At 38.0% G+C, this 16,166-nt stretch overlaps 1 protein-coding gene across 1 annotated transcript in view; it reads left to right on the top strand.

Moving 5' to 3' along the window:
* Nucleotides 1-7,944: 7,944 nt before the first annotated feature.
* Nucleotides 7,945-16,166, top strand: part of Appbp2 (amyloid beta precursor protein binding protein 2) — a 53,433-nt gene continuing 45,211 nt past the window's right edge. Inside the window, exon 1 of the mRNA XM_046423227.2 lies at nt 7,945-8,383. Coding sequence (XP_046279183.1) covers nt 8,246-8,383 — 138 coding nt within the window. The 5' untranslated portion in view covers nt 7,945-8,245. The remainder of the gene's footprint in view (nt 8,384-16,166) is intronic.

Raw genomic sequence — 16,166 nt, 5'->3', positions numbered from 1 at the left:
CAATGAATTGCACATTTAAAAATGGTTAGCCAGGAGCAGTGGTGGCGCATACCTGTAATTCTAGTGACTTCAGAGGCTGAGGTAGGAGGATGGCAAGTTTGAGGTCAGTCTCAGCAACTTTGTGAGGCCCTGTCTCAAATTAAAAAGTAAAAAGGGGCTGGGGCTGGGGGTCAGTGGTGGACTGCTTGCCTAGCATGTGTGAGGCACTGGGTTTGATCCTCAGCACCACATAAAAATAAATAAATAAAATAAAGGCATTATATACATCTACTATCAAAAAAAAATTAAATAAAATTATAAAAAAGTAAAAGACTGGGAATATATCTCAGTGGTAAAGCACACATGGACTCAATCTTCAGTAATATCATCATCATCATCATCATCATCATCATCATCATCTGGTTAAAATGGGGGCTGGAAGTGTAGTTCAATGGTAGGGTGCTTACCTATTATGTTCAAAGCCCTTATTTTGATTCCCAGCACTGGAAAAAATGGTTAAAATGGCAAATTATATGTTATCTATATCATACCACAATTTTTCAAAAGTATTTTAAGGAGTGTTTTTGAAAGTTTGAGTTGTAAAGAAAGTGTTGTTGTTTGTTTATTTTGGTGGTAGTGGGGATTGAACCCAGAGGCACTCTACCACTGGGTTATATCTCCAGCCTAGGAAGTAAATATTATGTGATATGACAACCATATGTTCCCCCAAACCCTGTAAAGAAAATGAGGAGGGACTATTCATTTATTACTCCAATTATTGAATGTTCACCCTGTAATCTGTTCTTGGCTTGGTACTTGAAATGTATTATATAGTTGTGTTCTCAATATGCTTATTGGACAGGTGGGGAAATATGGCATACAGATATATTGTTATAATAATTAAATTATAATGTAAGTTATTATTACAAGGTATATTAGGTGGCAGATTATAATGCCTGAACTTTTTCTTCTTTTTCTTTTTTTTTTAATAATATTTCTTTTTTAGTTATAGATGGACACAATGTCTTTATTTTACTTTATGTGGTGCTGAGGATTGAACCCAGTGTCTCATGCATGCTGGGCGAATGCTCTACCTCTGAGCCACAACTCCAGCCCATACCTTTATTTTATTTACTTATTTTTATGTGGTGCTGAGGATCGAACCCAGGGCCTCACACATGCAAAGCGAGCGCTCTGCTGCTGAGCCACAATCCCAGCCCTTTCTTTTTCTAATTACACATTCTTCCTCTCTTATCTATCATCAGTAATTATCAACTATATTTTTCTAGTCTTGAAATTTTTCTCAAATCTGCTTGCGTATTTATAGACCCAAACTTTAGTATGTTGTTAAGCTCAGTAAAAAGCCTTACCATGTATATTTTTAAAATATTCTTTTAGTTATAGATTGACATAATACCTTTATTCTATTAATTTATTTTTATGTAGTGCTGAGGATTGAACCCAGTGCCTCACATGTGCTAGGCAAGCACTCTACCACTGAGCCACAACCCCAACCCTATGTTTTCTTTTAAATTAAAAATTCAAGGTTTGGATCATTTGAAATATTTTTAATTAAAATGTTTGGTGGGAGGTTGGAGGTATATGATATCACTTAGGAAAACAGTATTCCCATCAGATAGCACAAGAGTTATTACTATTATATAATTATATCATATTGCCTGTAGTTCACTTGTTTTTATTTATTTTTATTTTTTAAAATTTTTTTCTTTTAGAGGAGAGAGAGAGAGAAAGAGAGAGAATTTTAATATTTATTTTTTAGTTCTCGGCGGACACAACATCTTTGTTTTGCATGTGGTGCTGAGGATCGAACTCGGGCCGCACGCATGCCAGGCAATCACGCTACCGCTTGAGCCACATCCCCAGCCCATGTTTTTATTTTCTATCTCAGTGAAAAAGTTAGTTTTTCACTGTAACAAATGAAGAACTATGAGTTTGATTCACAATTTTCCCAGGTATTCTGATAGATTTCCCAAGAAATTTTAACCAGGTATGTTATCAAGGTAAGTGAAAATGAACCCACTTATGATTGCTCAAGTAAATCTGTTCCAGTGTTATCTTCCTGAGAACATCATTGCAACTAAAAATACTGTGAGAATTGAACTACTTGGAGCTGCATTATTACATCCGAACCCAAGTCATTATCTTATCCATGGAAATTCCTACAATATCCTGGGAAAACTCTATCACAGTATTTCTGACTTTGCATTGTTATTGGTTGTGTGTCTATCTTTCCAAGAATGATTCTTAAGCCTTACATTGGACCAACACTGTCACCACAAATTTAAAACCCACTCAGTCCTTCTATACCCATTATTTCAGAGTGTCAGGATAAGAATGCAGTATGTATTCCAGGTGGGCTTCCTCAAAACAAGGACTGGCAAATCATAGGCTATATTTTCCATTGCTTTGTAGGTCCAAATGCGGATAGTATATATGTTACTGAAGACATGGAGGTAAAACAAACAAACAAACAAAAAATGACAACAACAACAACAAATGAAAGACCCCAGCCCAATAACTTTAGGCCCAGTAATAAATCACCAGGGCTTGCTTCCGCACCTGCACAGACGTCAGATGTATTTTTCAGAAAATCAGTTAAGTGTAAACGATTAAGAAAGGACAGGATGGTTGGGAAAGGAGCCGGCACGGTTGGGCAAATGGGATCATACAATGAAAAACCATACAATGAATAACAAATGGTTTTTATGTGGTTTTTCCAGGAACCTATAGTGAAAAACAAGTTTACCCTTTAAGTGACCTATATGCTGGATTCAAAAGAGCCAATGAGATACCTGTTACTGTGCTAGGAGGAAAACTGACCACTGTACCCTATAAAAGATCTGTACCCCAAAGCCCGGTGTGCCAGTTCACCGAAGCTCCGGCTGAGGTTTCGCTGAGCACCCGCAGGCGCCTGTGTATCAATAAATCGCCTCTTGCTTTTGCAGCCAGTGCCTCGTGCGTCTTTCTTGGACAGGGAATCGGCGGGTCTTTCACAAACAATGAGAAAAAAACCTATCAGGTAACTTAACTATCTTGATTATGGAATGCCACATCTAAGCAGGGTGAATTTAAAGAAGTTAAAACAACATGAACAGTAACTATGAACATGTCCATGAATCTGTAAGCAGATATAGGGATGAGGGTTGAAATTAAGCTGGATTTCCTCTCTGTATTGTTTCTCCCACATGACCAAAGCTTGTTGATAAAGACTTGCTCTGATCTTTGTTGGCTGCAAGTTACATGGATCATTTTTCTTAAATTATTTGTGATGTCTTAGGTACACCTGGAAGACCCTATTTAGGAGATCCATGTGGCCGTTAGTCTGGGGTTGTTAATGTGTGGGTATTGAATATAATACATAGACTTAGGTTTGAAGGACTCTGAAAAAGACTCTTCAGATTTAAGACAAATATCATTGTCTCCATTTTGATATCCCATGGCTCAGCCTTTTAGTGTGACAGAATGACCATCGGAAAGTTAAGAAACCACAGGCAAAGAACTATATTATTTTCATGAAAAAAATCATATGCTTCGTAATATATATATACAGACTTGAGAGGGAACAGTTTCATTATGGAGTTTAAGGTGATGGGTTTCTTTTTTTTTAAATATTTTTTTAGCTGTCAATGGACCTTTATTTATTTGTATCTGGTGCTGGGAATCAAACTCAGTGCTTCACACATGCTGGGCAAGTGCTCTATTAGAGAGCTACAACCCCAGCCCAGGTTATGGGTTTCTAGAAACTTTAGGGGACTGGATAACTGGGGTGTTCCTTTTTTCTACTATGGCATAATAAATGACCTCAACCTTAGTGATGAATGAACAAGTATTTTATAATGTCCCTGTGGGTCAGGAATTCAGATAGAACACAGTAGGGATGTTTGTGTCAGCTCCATAATGCCCTCATCTGGAAAAACTGAGGGTAACAAAAATGTCTTAGAATTGGAATTATTCAGAGGTTCTTTGTTCAAAACATCTGGTAGCTGGGCCAGAATGATTCTGAGACTATGGACCAGAATGCTTCCATGTAGCCTTCCATTTGGCTTGTGTTGCCTCAGTGGATGGTGGCCTTAGGATACTCAGTATTTTTTACATGGTGCCTTAGGGATTAGAGTATTTCAGAAAACAAGGTGAACTCTTCTTGGCCATTCGCATCTAATTCCAGCAGTCATGCAGCATCATTTCTGCTGCACTCCATTGGTCAATACAGTCAGAACCCACTCAGATTCAAGCGGAAATATTTAGGTTCCATTTCTCAATGATGGCAGCTTCAAAGAAACTGACATTTAAAATCTGTCACAATGAGTATCATAGCCTCTTATGATCCTCAGGAATCCTTTTGGACCGGGGACATGTCCTCATATATATCTGTATCATGCAAGGCCTCCTGCCAAATTTGAGGATACCAGGAGGAATTTAGTGGATGGTGCAAGTGCGTAACACAAAGTTCCTTTGTGCACAAAAATATATAGAAAGCCATGACAGGGGGCTGGGGTTGTGGCTCAGTGGCAGATGATGGTTGTGGCTCACTCGCACATGTGAGGCACTGGGTTCAATCCTCAGCACTACATAAATTTAAGTAAACAAAATAAAGATATTGTGTCCATTTATAACTAAAAAATAATGAAAAATAAATTAAAAAAAAAGCCATGACAGTTTAACAGTTTAGCAGGCCTCTTGCATATTCTTTCCTTCTGGAGCTGGGAATACATAATTCTAAATCTTCTGGTTCTCTCTGCTAGTCATAGATTATTGCCATCTTCCTTCCTTTTTCTTTCTTTTTTCTTTTTGGTACTGGAGATTGAACCCAGAGGTGCTTAACCAACCTCATTTTATTTTGAGACAGGATCTCACAAGCTGCTTAGGGCCTCACTAAGTTGCTGAGGCTGGATTTGAACCTGCAATCCTCCTGCCTCAGGCACCTGAGCCACTGTATTATAGGCATGTGCCATCATGCCTGGCTTCTTTTTCTTTTTCTTTCTTTCTTTTTTTTTTTTTTTTGAGGTAGTGTTTCCTTACTCCTGGGTTCAAATGATCCTCCTGCCTCAGCCTCCCCAGTACCTGGGACTACAAGCATGAACCACCACACCTAACTTGTCATGTTTCTGACACACAAGTCTGATACTTTTACTTTCATATTGTCTCCAAGATAAAGTCCAAGGCCACTTGCAGCATAATAAGCTCTTTTTTTTTTAATTTATTTATTTATTTATTTTTTTAATTTTTTATTGTGGGTTGTTCAAAACTTTACAAATTTCTTGACATATCATATTCCACACTTTGATTCAAGTGGGTTATGAACTCCCACCTTCACCCCATACACAGATTGCAGAATCACATCAGTTACACATCCATTGATTTACAAATTGCCATACTAGTGTCTGTTGTGCTCCGCTGCCTTTCCCATCCTCCACCCTCCCCCCTCCCCACCTCTCCCCTCTCCTCCCCTCCTCTCTCTCTACCCCCTCCACTGTATAACCCTGAGGGTCTCCTTCCATTACCATGCAATTTCCCTTCTCTCTCCCTTTCCCTCCCACCTCTCATCCCTGTTAAATGTTAATCTTCTTCTCCTGCTCTTCGTCCTACTCTGATCTTAGTTACTCTCCTTATATCAAAGAAGACATTTGGCATTTGTTTTTTAGGGATTGGCTAACTTCACTTAGCATAATCTGCTCTAATGCCATCCATTTCCCTGTAAATTCTATGATTTTGTCATTTTTTAATGCAGAGTAATACTCCATTGTGTATAAATGCCACATTTTTTTTATCCATTCGTCTATTGAAGGGCATCTAGGTTGGTTCCACAGTCTTGCTATTGTGAACTGTGCTGCTATGAACATCGATGTAGCAGTGTCCCTGTAGCATGCTCTTTTTAGGTCTTTAGGGAATAGACCAAGAAGGGGAATAGCTGGGTCAAATGGTGGCTCCATTCCCAGATAAGTTCTTTTTTGATCTGGTCCTGACCACTAGAAACTCAGATTCTATGCTGTAGTTCAAAATATGAACAACAGCACAGTATAATGACTGAGTTCAAATCTGAGCTCTGGAAGACCTAATTTTCTGGAGTGCAAAGGACAACCTTTCTTCCATACAATAAAAATGGCCTAATTTCTACTGGTTTCTCATTTCATCAGTTCTCAAGGGTCTAAGCCTCCATATGGATTCTAATTCAGGAGTCAATTCTCCCCTTTGACCCTTGACCCTCTGTATAGATGCCAGTCTAATAGTCCTGACTCATTTAACCCTCACGGTAAATTGTTTCTCAGTGGCCTCATCATTTTGGCTGGTCTGTCTCATCTTGTCCAGTGTCTCTAAGTCCATCTCACACATTTTAGTAATTCTCAGTCTCAAAGCAGTGAAGAAAGGATTAAGAGGCCCATTGTTCACAATGTCTCTCTCTCTCTTTTTTGAGCCCAGAGCCCACAGCATGATAGGCAAGCACTTTTACCACTGAGCTACATCCCCTCACACCTTTCTTTTCCTTCTCTAGCTTCCACATATGAGAAAATTTAAGCCCCTCAACCTTCTAATTTTGGCTTATTTGGCTTAACATAATGGAAACATTTATATTTAAAAACTACTTGTTTATCTGAAATTAAAATGTAATTTGGTATTTATAATTTTTTTTCTTGCTACATTTGCCAACCATCTTTTTTAGGTTTATAAAATTAGGATTATAAAGTAAGAACTAGTATAGACTGAAGACTAAATGTGTTTCTTTCCTTCTTTTTTTTTTTTTTTTTTTTTTTGGTACTGGGGATTGGACCCAGGGGTGCTACATACCACTGAGTTATATGCCGCTTTCCCGTGGCCAACCCACCCCCCCCATCTTTTTTGAGACAGGGTCTCTCATTAAACTGCCCAGGCTGGCCTCCAAATTGTAATCTTCCAGCTTTAGTCTCCAGAGTAGCTGGGATTACAGGCCTGTGCTATGGCATGGCATATTTCTTTCTTTCACTAAGTTATCTAACCACTGTTATTAACTGAAATACCTGGGTGAAGGGTAAATTTAAAGAACTCCTTCCATTTCCTTTACAGCTAAATATCAGGTTATTATTGTTGGTGTCTTCAGTATTTACATTGTTATAGAGTGACTATGAGATAGTGTCATCCACTGCAATGGCAATAATTTCCTTGTTAAATTCCTACAACAGAAAGATGTTGCAAGTTCTTCAAATCAGACTTTTAAAATTAAACTACATTTATAGCAGACTTTCAGGCGGAGGAAGGAAAGCAGCTGAAACAAGGACACCCATTTATTCGATAATCCTTTAAAGTCGGACTGTTAATCCTGGAAGAAGATTGAAATATTAATTTCTATCATTAAGTCCTCTCATTGACAAGAAAGAGCCTTTTTAAAAATCTTACCACTACAGTCGTCTTTGTGTCAGCCATAATCAGGCTAATCTTTCTACCTAATTCTTCTAGAGCGACTCCTATTCTTTTTTTATTTTTGTAAATTTTATTTGGATTAAGAAGAGTGATAAAAGTTCCAACGGGGAGAATAGGTCATACAATCAAAAGCAATCCCTTCCCTCATAACCTCTAGTTCCTGGACAGCGGTTTCTTAACTTGGGTTTAGGACTTTGGCTAAGGAAGGATTTCGATTTGTGAATTCCCTGAATGCATAATTTTCAACGTATGGATTACTGTGTACTTTTCTAGGGAGAGGATCCAAACTTTTACCTGAAACTCAAAAGGATCCGCGTCCAAGCAACCCGATACAGAATTTTGCTGAAGGACTCGAGTGATTCAGAATGGAGGGTTAAAAACTTGTAATAGCTTATCCCTGGGCAGAGTCTCGCATCTACCCTCATCCCAGGCCCCTCAAAAAGTAGGATGTGTGTGGGAGAGACGTTGCTCTTTCTTCCCAAGTTTTCCGCCTGCCGCATTCCTTCCCTCCAGCGCATCGGCGTGCGCTGACGTCATGACGCCGCACACGCAGTCCCGCCCCTGCAGAGATCGGCGCTGGGACGGAACCCGGGTTCCTCTCAAACCCGGAATGTGAGGCTTCGCCTCGGTTGTCTGCTGCTCCCTGTCCCGCTCTCTACCCGCGCCTGCGTCTGCTGCCGCTTCCCTGCAGCTCGCCCCCTAGGAGCCAGGGCTGCCGTGCCCTTCTACCGTGTGCCCGCGTGGCTGCCACCGCCCCTCCGAATCCTCCGGGGCCGCAGAGGAGTTCGCTACGGAGGGAGGCGGGGGCCTTCGGGAGGAGGAGGCGGAGGAGGCGGAGGAGGAGGGAAGGAAGATGGCGGCCGTGGAACTAGAGTGGATCCCAGAGACTCTGTACAACACCGCCATCTCCGCTGTCGTGGACAACTACATCCGCTCCCGCCGAGACATCCGCTCCTTGCCCGAGAACATCCAGTTCGATGTTTACTATAAGGTACGGACCGCTGGCTTGCTCCGGGCTCTCCTGCCGCAACCTCTGGAGCCGCACCCCCTTCCACGTCTGCGAACCCCCGCAGTTAACCCCTCACCCCTCGTAGCGGGCTAGCCGCCGAGACGTCTGGTGCGGTATCCGCGATTCCAATACAGGAAACACCCTCTCTTCTTATCCTCTCTCTCCTAAACTTTAGGGTCTTGATATTTCTTCCTAATGAATGTTACCCCATTTTGGTGTTCCCTTCTACACTGTGGCCCCCTGGAGTAGGCCTTTTGCGTGGACTTCCTCTGTTGCGCCTCTGTCCCATCCTCCTCTTCTATATTTTCCATTCTGTTCTTTCAGTTAAGTATCAGCATCAGCTGGAGTTTTTGCTCTGCTCCTCCCCATCCCTTCCACTTTCTCACCCCATTGCCCTTCTTTCCCAAGTATCCCCCCCCCCCCCCCCCCCCCCGCCTCGCGTTGCCTCCTTTCTTCTTTTTGATCCCAATTGGAAGGGAGTTGGGTATTGGAAATAGTCTGTGTGCTTTATTTGCATGTACTTTAAAGTTCCGAAATTTTTGGTTGACATTTGGTGTTGAATTGGGGATTTTATTAATATGAGAGTGTTGATCCACTCTTTAAAAAGGAAGGGATGAAATTTCCTGAAAGAAAAAAAAACTTTAGAAATTTAAATTATGTATTTGAAAGTTGCAATCGTGCAGCATTCCTATGTCGCTCCCCCTCAAAAATCTCTGAACAAAAAGTCTCCAAGGAGTTGCAAGGGTAAGTGTTCTTAGACAATTTTTGCAGTGTTTTCAGAGGGAGGAGAACTTTATGAACTCGGAGCCTCCCTTTTCCTCTGCCCCTCCACATTTGAACGTGAACACTGGATTTATTATTCAGTGCTTGCCTTGAATCAGCATGGATAACCCCTAGTCACCAGTAGCTGCCTCGCAAAATGTAACTAGAAGTAGAATAGGATTTATTTTTTTAAATCTTAAAAAAATAAAATCTTACTTCTTCTTGATTATACTTCTTCTTGATTTGTAAATTGGCTGGAACAGTGTAAACTGATATTTAACAGATGTGTATGTTCATGTATCTGTATGGTGTGTTATGGAAGTTTTATTGGGAAGATTGCCTTCTTTCTCCACCCTCGGAATATTTTTTCAGGATTAGCAGCTGGCATACTGCATTCTGCTAAATCCAGTTTCTTTGTCCTAATTTTAACAATTAAAATGTGTCCCCCCCATTATTTGGAGAAGATTAATTTTGGCTATGCATATTATTGTCTTTGGATTTAGAGGAAAACTTCCCTCCTTTCAAATTCCTTGATACATTGGTTTACTTTTGTATGTAGGTAAGGAAATTCTGTTCATTTAAGGTATATTCCTCCCCAAGGACAAATTAGATCTTTCTCAAACTGGACAACTGCAGTTTTGTGAGTGCTGTCTCTGTCCATTTTATTAAATCATGTGTAATCTGGTACACTTTTTAGAGGAAATCACTGGGAATTTATTTTTGCTATTTGAATTTCTTCAAAATATTTGGGCATTTTTAGTAACTTTTACTTTTAATTGAAGGTTTTCCTTTGAAGATTATTATTAGCTGGTATGAACAGATGGTGCTTTGCCACATTTTCTGTCTCACATAGTTCACAAAGTTTTGAAATTGCTTCTTTTTGGTACGCTTTTACTCCTTTAAAAAAAAAAAAACAACTGGGGATTGAACGCAGGGTGCTTTACCACTATCCTCTACAGTCCTTTGTATTTTTTTAGACAGGGTTTTGCTAAATTGCCTAAATTGGCCTTGAAGTTGCTATACGATTACAGGCGAGTCCCTGGGATTACAGGCGTGCACTTCCATGCCAGTCACACTTTACTCCTTACTGGTTGTATATTATTGTGAATATGGTACTGTGCTAAAGTGAAGGAAGGTATTTGATATGTGCCTGGAACTGTGTTAAGTGTTTTGACCTATATTGTCTTAGCCTCACAATTAAACTGTGTGAAGTAGAGTATGACCCTGTTTTATAGGTGAGAAAGTTAAGTGATTGAGTCAAGTTCTCAAATCTAGGGTTTAGTTTCTGAGTACTTTGCTTTTTTGCTTGGAAAGAATTTGTATCTTCAGGTAGTAGTTTATTTTAATGGAAGATATTATAGAACTAATTTTTTTATGAACACCTATAGAAATACAGAGAAAGTCAATCAGTATTCCATTCTTTTTTTACTATTATTATTTTTTAAAATTTTGAGTCAGGGTCTCACTGAGTTGCTTAGGGCCTCACTAATTTGCCGAGGCTGACCTCTAACTTGATGCCTTAACCTTCCAAGTCACTGGGATTACAGGCCTGCACCACTATTCCCAGCTGAGGATTCCATTCTTTAATGGAGATATAAGAAGGATATTTAAATACTGTACTCACACATAAAACATTTTTTAAGCACTTTAAGTCCACACATAAATATAGATACTCATTCCCTTCCTAACTTGTAGAAGTTTTAGAAAATGAATTGTTTACAGTTTTCTCCACTTAAGAGCCAAATTAAAAATCAGATCTCTTCTATAATCCCTAGTTCCATCAGTAGGCATAGTCATAGACAAAATACCGTACTATTTTTGGAATAAAAAATTTCCATATGTTCAGGTCTGGGGTTGTGGCTCAGTGGTAAAACGCTTGGCTGCATGTGTGAGGCACTGGGTTCAATTCTCAGAACCACATATAAATAAATGAAATAAAGGTCCATTGATAAATTAAAAAATATTTTTTAAAATTTCCCTCTGAGGGGGAATATCCCTGTGTGTGTGTGGTGTTTTGTTTTTTTTTAGTTGTAGATGGACACAGTACCTTTATTTTATTTATTTTATGTGGTGCTCAAAATCAAGCCAAGTACCTCATTTGTGCAAGGCAAGCGCTCCACCACAGACCCACAATTCCAATCCCCCTATTTTTTTTTTTTAATATTGTATTCTTAAGTTTTAGGTGGACACAATATCTTTATTTTACATTTATGTGGTGCTGAGGATCGAACATGCAGTGCCTCTTGCATGCTAGGCAGGCACTCTACCACTTAGCCACAACTCCAGCCCCCCCCCCCCAATATTTTTTTAAAAATACATTTTTTAATATTTATTTTTTGGTTGTAGTTGGACACAAAGGTATTGTACCTTTATTTTTTTATTTATTTTTATGTGGTGCTGAGGATCGAACCCAGGGCCTCACACATGCTAGGCTAGTGCTCTACCACTGAGCCACAACCCCAGCCCTGAAAATATTTTTAGTTGTAGATGGACACAATACCGTTATTTATGTTTACATGGTGCTGAGGATCAAACCCAGTGCCTCACACATGCTAGGCAAGTGCTCTACCACTAAGCTACCCCAACCCCTCCCTATGTTCTTGATTGGTGTATTCCAATGTCACTATATTAATTTTGGTCAGTAGTTTCAGATGAAGGCATAGTAGCAAAATACTAGTAGAGAAGGCTGTGCAGTGAATAGAAAGTCAAGAAATAGGAATGTTGACTGCTCCTGAAGAAGGGAAGGGAGAGAGATAAAGAGAGATTGAATATACTAGTTAGGCAGAAAATAGATTAAGGAGCAGAAGCATTAAATAATGAGTCTTGGAGCTTTTTGGTCTTTCCTCTTTCATCATTCATAAATTAAGGAATTAGTCTTAAATTGACATTGGGGAAAGAAATACATCTTTTCTCTGAGAACAGAAGGAAAGAGTTAACAACCAGGGTATAGAGGTAAGTTTGCAAAAAATGATTGTCACAAATTTGGAGGTATCATACTATGTACCAAAATGAATTCCACATGAATTGAAAGATTTAAATATGGCTACTGAGGGCTGGGGATGTGGCTCAAGCCATAGCGCGCTTGCCTGGCATGCGTGTGGCCCGGGTTCGATCCCCAGCACCACATACAAAGAAAGATGTTGTGTCTGCCGAAAACTGAAAAATAAATATTAAAATTCTCTCTCTCTCAATAAATAAATAAATAAATAAATATGGCTATTGAAATCTTGGAAGTGTTAGAATAAATTATTGGGTCAGTATATTTTACAGTGGGAAATGGCTGAAATGTCTTCTTGAAAGTTTTTTTTTTTTTTTTTTTTTTTTTGTACCAGGATTGAACCCAGGGGCATTTAACCACTTATCTACATCCCAGCCTTTTTAATTTTTTGGGACAGGGTTTTTCTAAGTCATTGAGGCTGGCTTTGAATTTGCTGTCCTGCCTCAGCTTCCCGAGTTGCTGGGATTACAGTCATGTACCAGTGTGCCCAGCTTTGAAACAAATTGTTTTTAAGGTAATTTACAAATTATAAAAATGTAAAGCATTTTTAAAAATTTATAAAGAGGTGAATACCTCTGCTACTTATCTTGCCAACATTGTACTGCCATCTTGGTATGGAGAAGACTTTTCTAAGCATGAAACCAAAAACCAGGAGGGGAAAATAAAATTGATACTTTTTAATACTTTTTTTTAAAAATAGGTGGGATTTAACAGGTAAAAGACAGCTTTCCTAATACAGAAAGATCAAATCAGTATGAAAAAGGCAAACTACCTCATGTCCAAAGAACTTGAACTGGCTAGCTTATATGAGGAAAAATGCTCAGTAATCATCAAAGGATGCACAACTGAAATGCAGATTCAAATGCCAGATCAAGCCAAGGCAGTCAAAAAGATGAAAGAACAAAATCTGTGGGACTTACACCACCAAATACCTAGCAGTAATACTTTCAAAAGTATGAAAAAAAGATTAAGATAGTATAGTATTAGCAGCAGTGAAACAAAAATAGTTCAGAAAAAGACTGATATGTAGACTGTCACTTGCTTTATGATAAAAGAGACATAGTACAATGGGGAAAGGAAGGTCAAAGAAATGGTGTTGGTCAGTTTGGTATCTGTGAGGAGAGAAAAGGTATCTTAATCTTACCTCACACCATATACAAAAATCATTTCCAAATGAATTGCTGATATAAATGTGAAAAATAAAATAGTTTTGAGTTTGTTTTTGTTTTTCTTGTTGTTTTTAAACCAGGGATTGAATCCAGGAATGCTTAACCACTAAGCCACATCCCCAGCCCTTTTTTATTTTAAGACAGGGTCTTGTTAAGTTGCTTAGGCTCACCAAGTTGCTGAGGCTAACTTTGAACTTGTGATCCTCCTGCATCACCCTCTTGAGGAGCTGGGATTACAGGCATGCGCCACCATACCTGGCTAATAGTTTTATAAGAAAAAATTTTCTATTATGTCATCAGGGATTTATTAAATGGAATACAAATCAGCTAACTGTAAAGAAAGTTTTTTTTTTAAATGACTATATTAAAATCCAAAACATCTGTTCATCAAAAGATACCTTAAGAGAGTGAAAAGCCAAACCACAGAATGGTAGAAGATATTTGCAGTACATATATCTGACAGGAGCCATATACATCTAAAGAAATACAAATTAATAGCAAAGAAAAATAACTCATTTTTTAAAAAAAGTTGTTTTTTTTTTTTTTTAATAATGAAAGAACTTTAATAGGCATTCAAAAAAGAGAATATTCAAAAGCCAGTTAGTTACTTAGTCTCATTTCATCTTCAGGGAAGTATTTTTTCACCATACACTCATCAAAATGATTACACGAGAAAGAAAAAAATTGTTGATATGGAACAATAAAAACTTGTATAGTGTTAGTAGGAGTGTAAATTGATATATCATTTTGGATAACTAACATTACTAAAACTGAATGTATATGCCTGTATATATACATCCTATAATTCATTAATTCCACTTTAAGATATACATACGTAGAAATTTTCCAAATTCTCATCAATAGGAGAATTAATAAATTCTGGAATAGTTATATTATACAGTGAAAATGAATGAACAACTACTTGAAATAAGATAGATGAGTTTCACAAATGTTAGTGAGTAAAATAAATCAAACACAGTACAGTAGTCTCTCTTTATCTGAGATTTCACTTTCTGTGGTTTTTGTTACCTGTGATCTGCCATGATCTAAAAATATTAAATGGAAAATTCCCAAAGTAAACAATTCATAAATTTTAAATAGTTTGCTGTTCTGAATAGTACAGTGAAATCTCTCCATGTCCAGCTTCGTCCCATTGTATGTGAATTACCTCATAGACCAGTGTATCCATGTTGTATATGCTATCGTTGAGGCACTTAGTAGTTATCCCAGTTTTCAAATAGAATACCCCATTATGATAGTGCTTATGTTCAAGTAACTTTTATCCAAACACAGGAGTAGTGATGAAAGGAGGCACCCAGGTATAAAACATGAAGGACAGATTAATTTGTACTGTGGCAATTCTACAGGACATGTGGAGACAAAACATTGTGTGTGTGTGTGTGTGGGGGGGGTAACAATCACAATTATTAATGGGATGTTTGTGATTGCTGGGCACTGTACAACATCTCAAAACCTTAGAATCAGATGAACATCAACACTCATTTCCTGTTCCATATTTTTGCACATTTTTATCACAGCAAAAACTGAAAACAGCTTCTTAAAGATATCAATGAAAGTAAGGGTAACAGTCTGAGTTGGTACAGCGTGATACAGATGTTGAATATTATTTCTCTCAGATTTAAAATGTCCTACAGTGCACCAAGGTACCTTGTTGCATCGTTTGGAAATTGTGAGTATATGTATACTTTATGATTCCATTTATAGACTCTCAAAAGCAGCCAAAATTAACGTGTTGGAAGTTAGGAGAGGTTACCCTGGTAGAACAGTGACTATCTAGGACCATGAGGGGAGGCCTTGGGGATTCTTTTTTTTTTTTTTTTTTTCCAGAGTAGAAATTAGAAGTTTATTAAAGGACAGCAGAAAAGACTTCTCCCGGAGGAAGAAGGGGACCCAAGAGGTGGAATCCCGGCCTTGGGGATTCTGATCTGGATGCTGTGTATTTACTTTGTGAAAATTTATTGAACTTTGAGTTTAAAATTTGAGTTGTGTACTCTTTTGTATTTGTGTTGGGCTTAAAGAAAAATATTTAAAAAATAGTATTCAGTATTCACCTAACAGATTGTCAAGGTTTAAAAATCCAAATCACTCATACACTTTAATCCACAATACCATTTAAAGAATTTTCCTGTAGAAATGTTTGTTGAGTGTACAGAAAATGCTACTGATGTTTATTCAATGCAGCAGAAATCAAAGACAACTATATTCTAATCAATTAGAAATGGAATATTGTATTGTAGGCATTAAGTATGAGGATTCTATACTTTGTATACAACCAGAGATATGAAAAATTGTGTTCTATATGTGTAATATGAAGTATAATGCATTCTGCTGTCATATATAACAAATTAGAATAAAAATTTTTAAAAAATGAGAATTCTGTATATCCTGGACTAGAGATGCCAGAGCACAGAGCAGTTGGGGAAAATAGTAATTTACTTGTTGTAAAGTAATATGAAAGCATAATCTGCTATGTGTTTTTAATATGTATGTTACTCTGTGCTGAAAAATCAAGAGGAACACAAGGAAATTTTAATATTTACTCAAGTATAGGATTGCAGTCATTTTTAGAAATGTGTGTATATATACTTTTAAAATATATTTTTCTAATACTTGGATTTTTTGGGGGGCCATATTAACTTTGGTAAGCAGAAAAAAATGTATTTAAAAAAAGAAAGTAGAAGGTGGATGCTGTGGCATGTGCCTGTAACCCCAGCAATTCAAGAGGCTGAGACAGGAAGATCACAGTTTGAGGCCAGTCTCAGCACTTTAGCGAGACCCTGTTTTAAAATAAAAAATAAAACAGACTAATGATGTA

Source organism: Marmota monax, unplaced genomic scaffold, assembly GCF_021218885.2.
Source record: "Marmota monax isolate L192 unplaced genomic scaffold, Marmota_monax_Labrador192_F-V1.1 WCK01_AAM20220418_F8-fsc00171, whole genome shotgun sequence".
Taxonomy (NCBI): Eukaryota; Metazoa; Chordata; class Mammalia; order Rodentia; family Sciuridae; genus Marmota; species Marmota monax.
The sequence above is the reverse complement of the archived record's forward strand: the minus strand, read 5'-3'. Positions and strand labels throughout refer to the sequence as shown.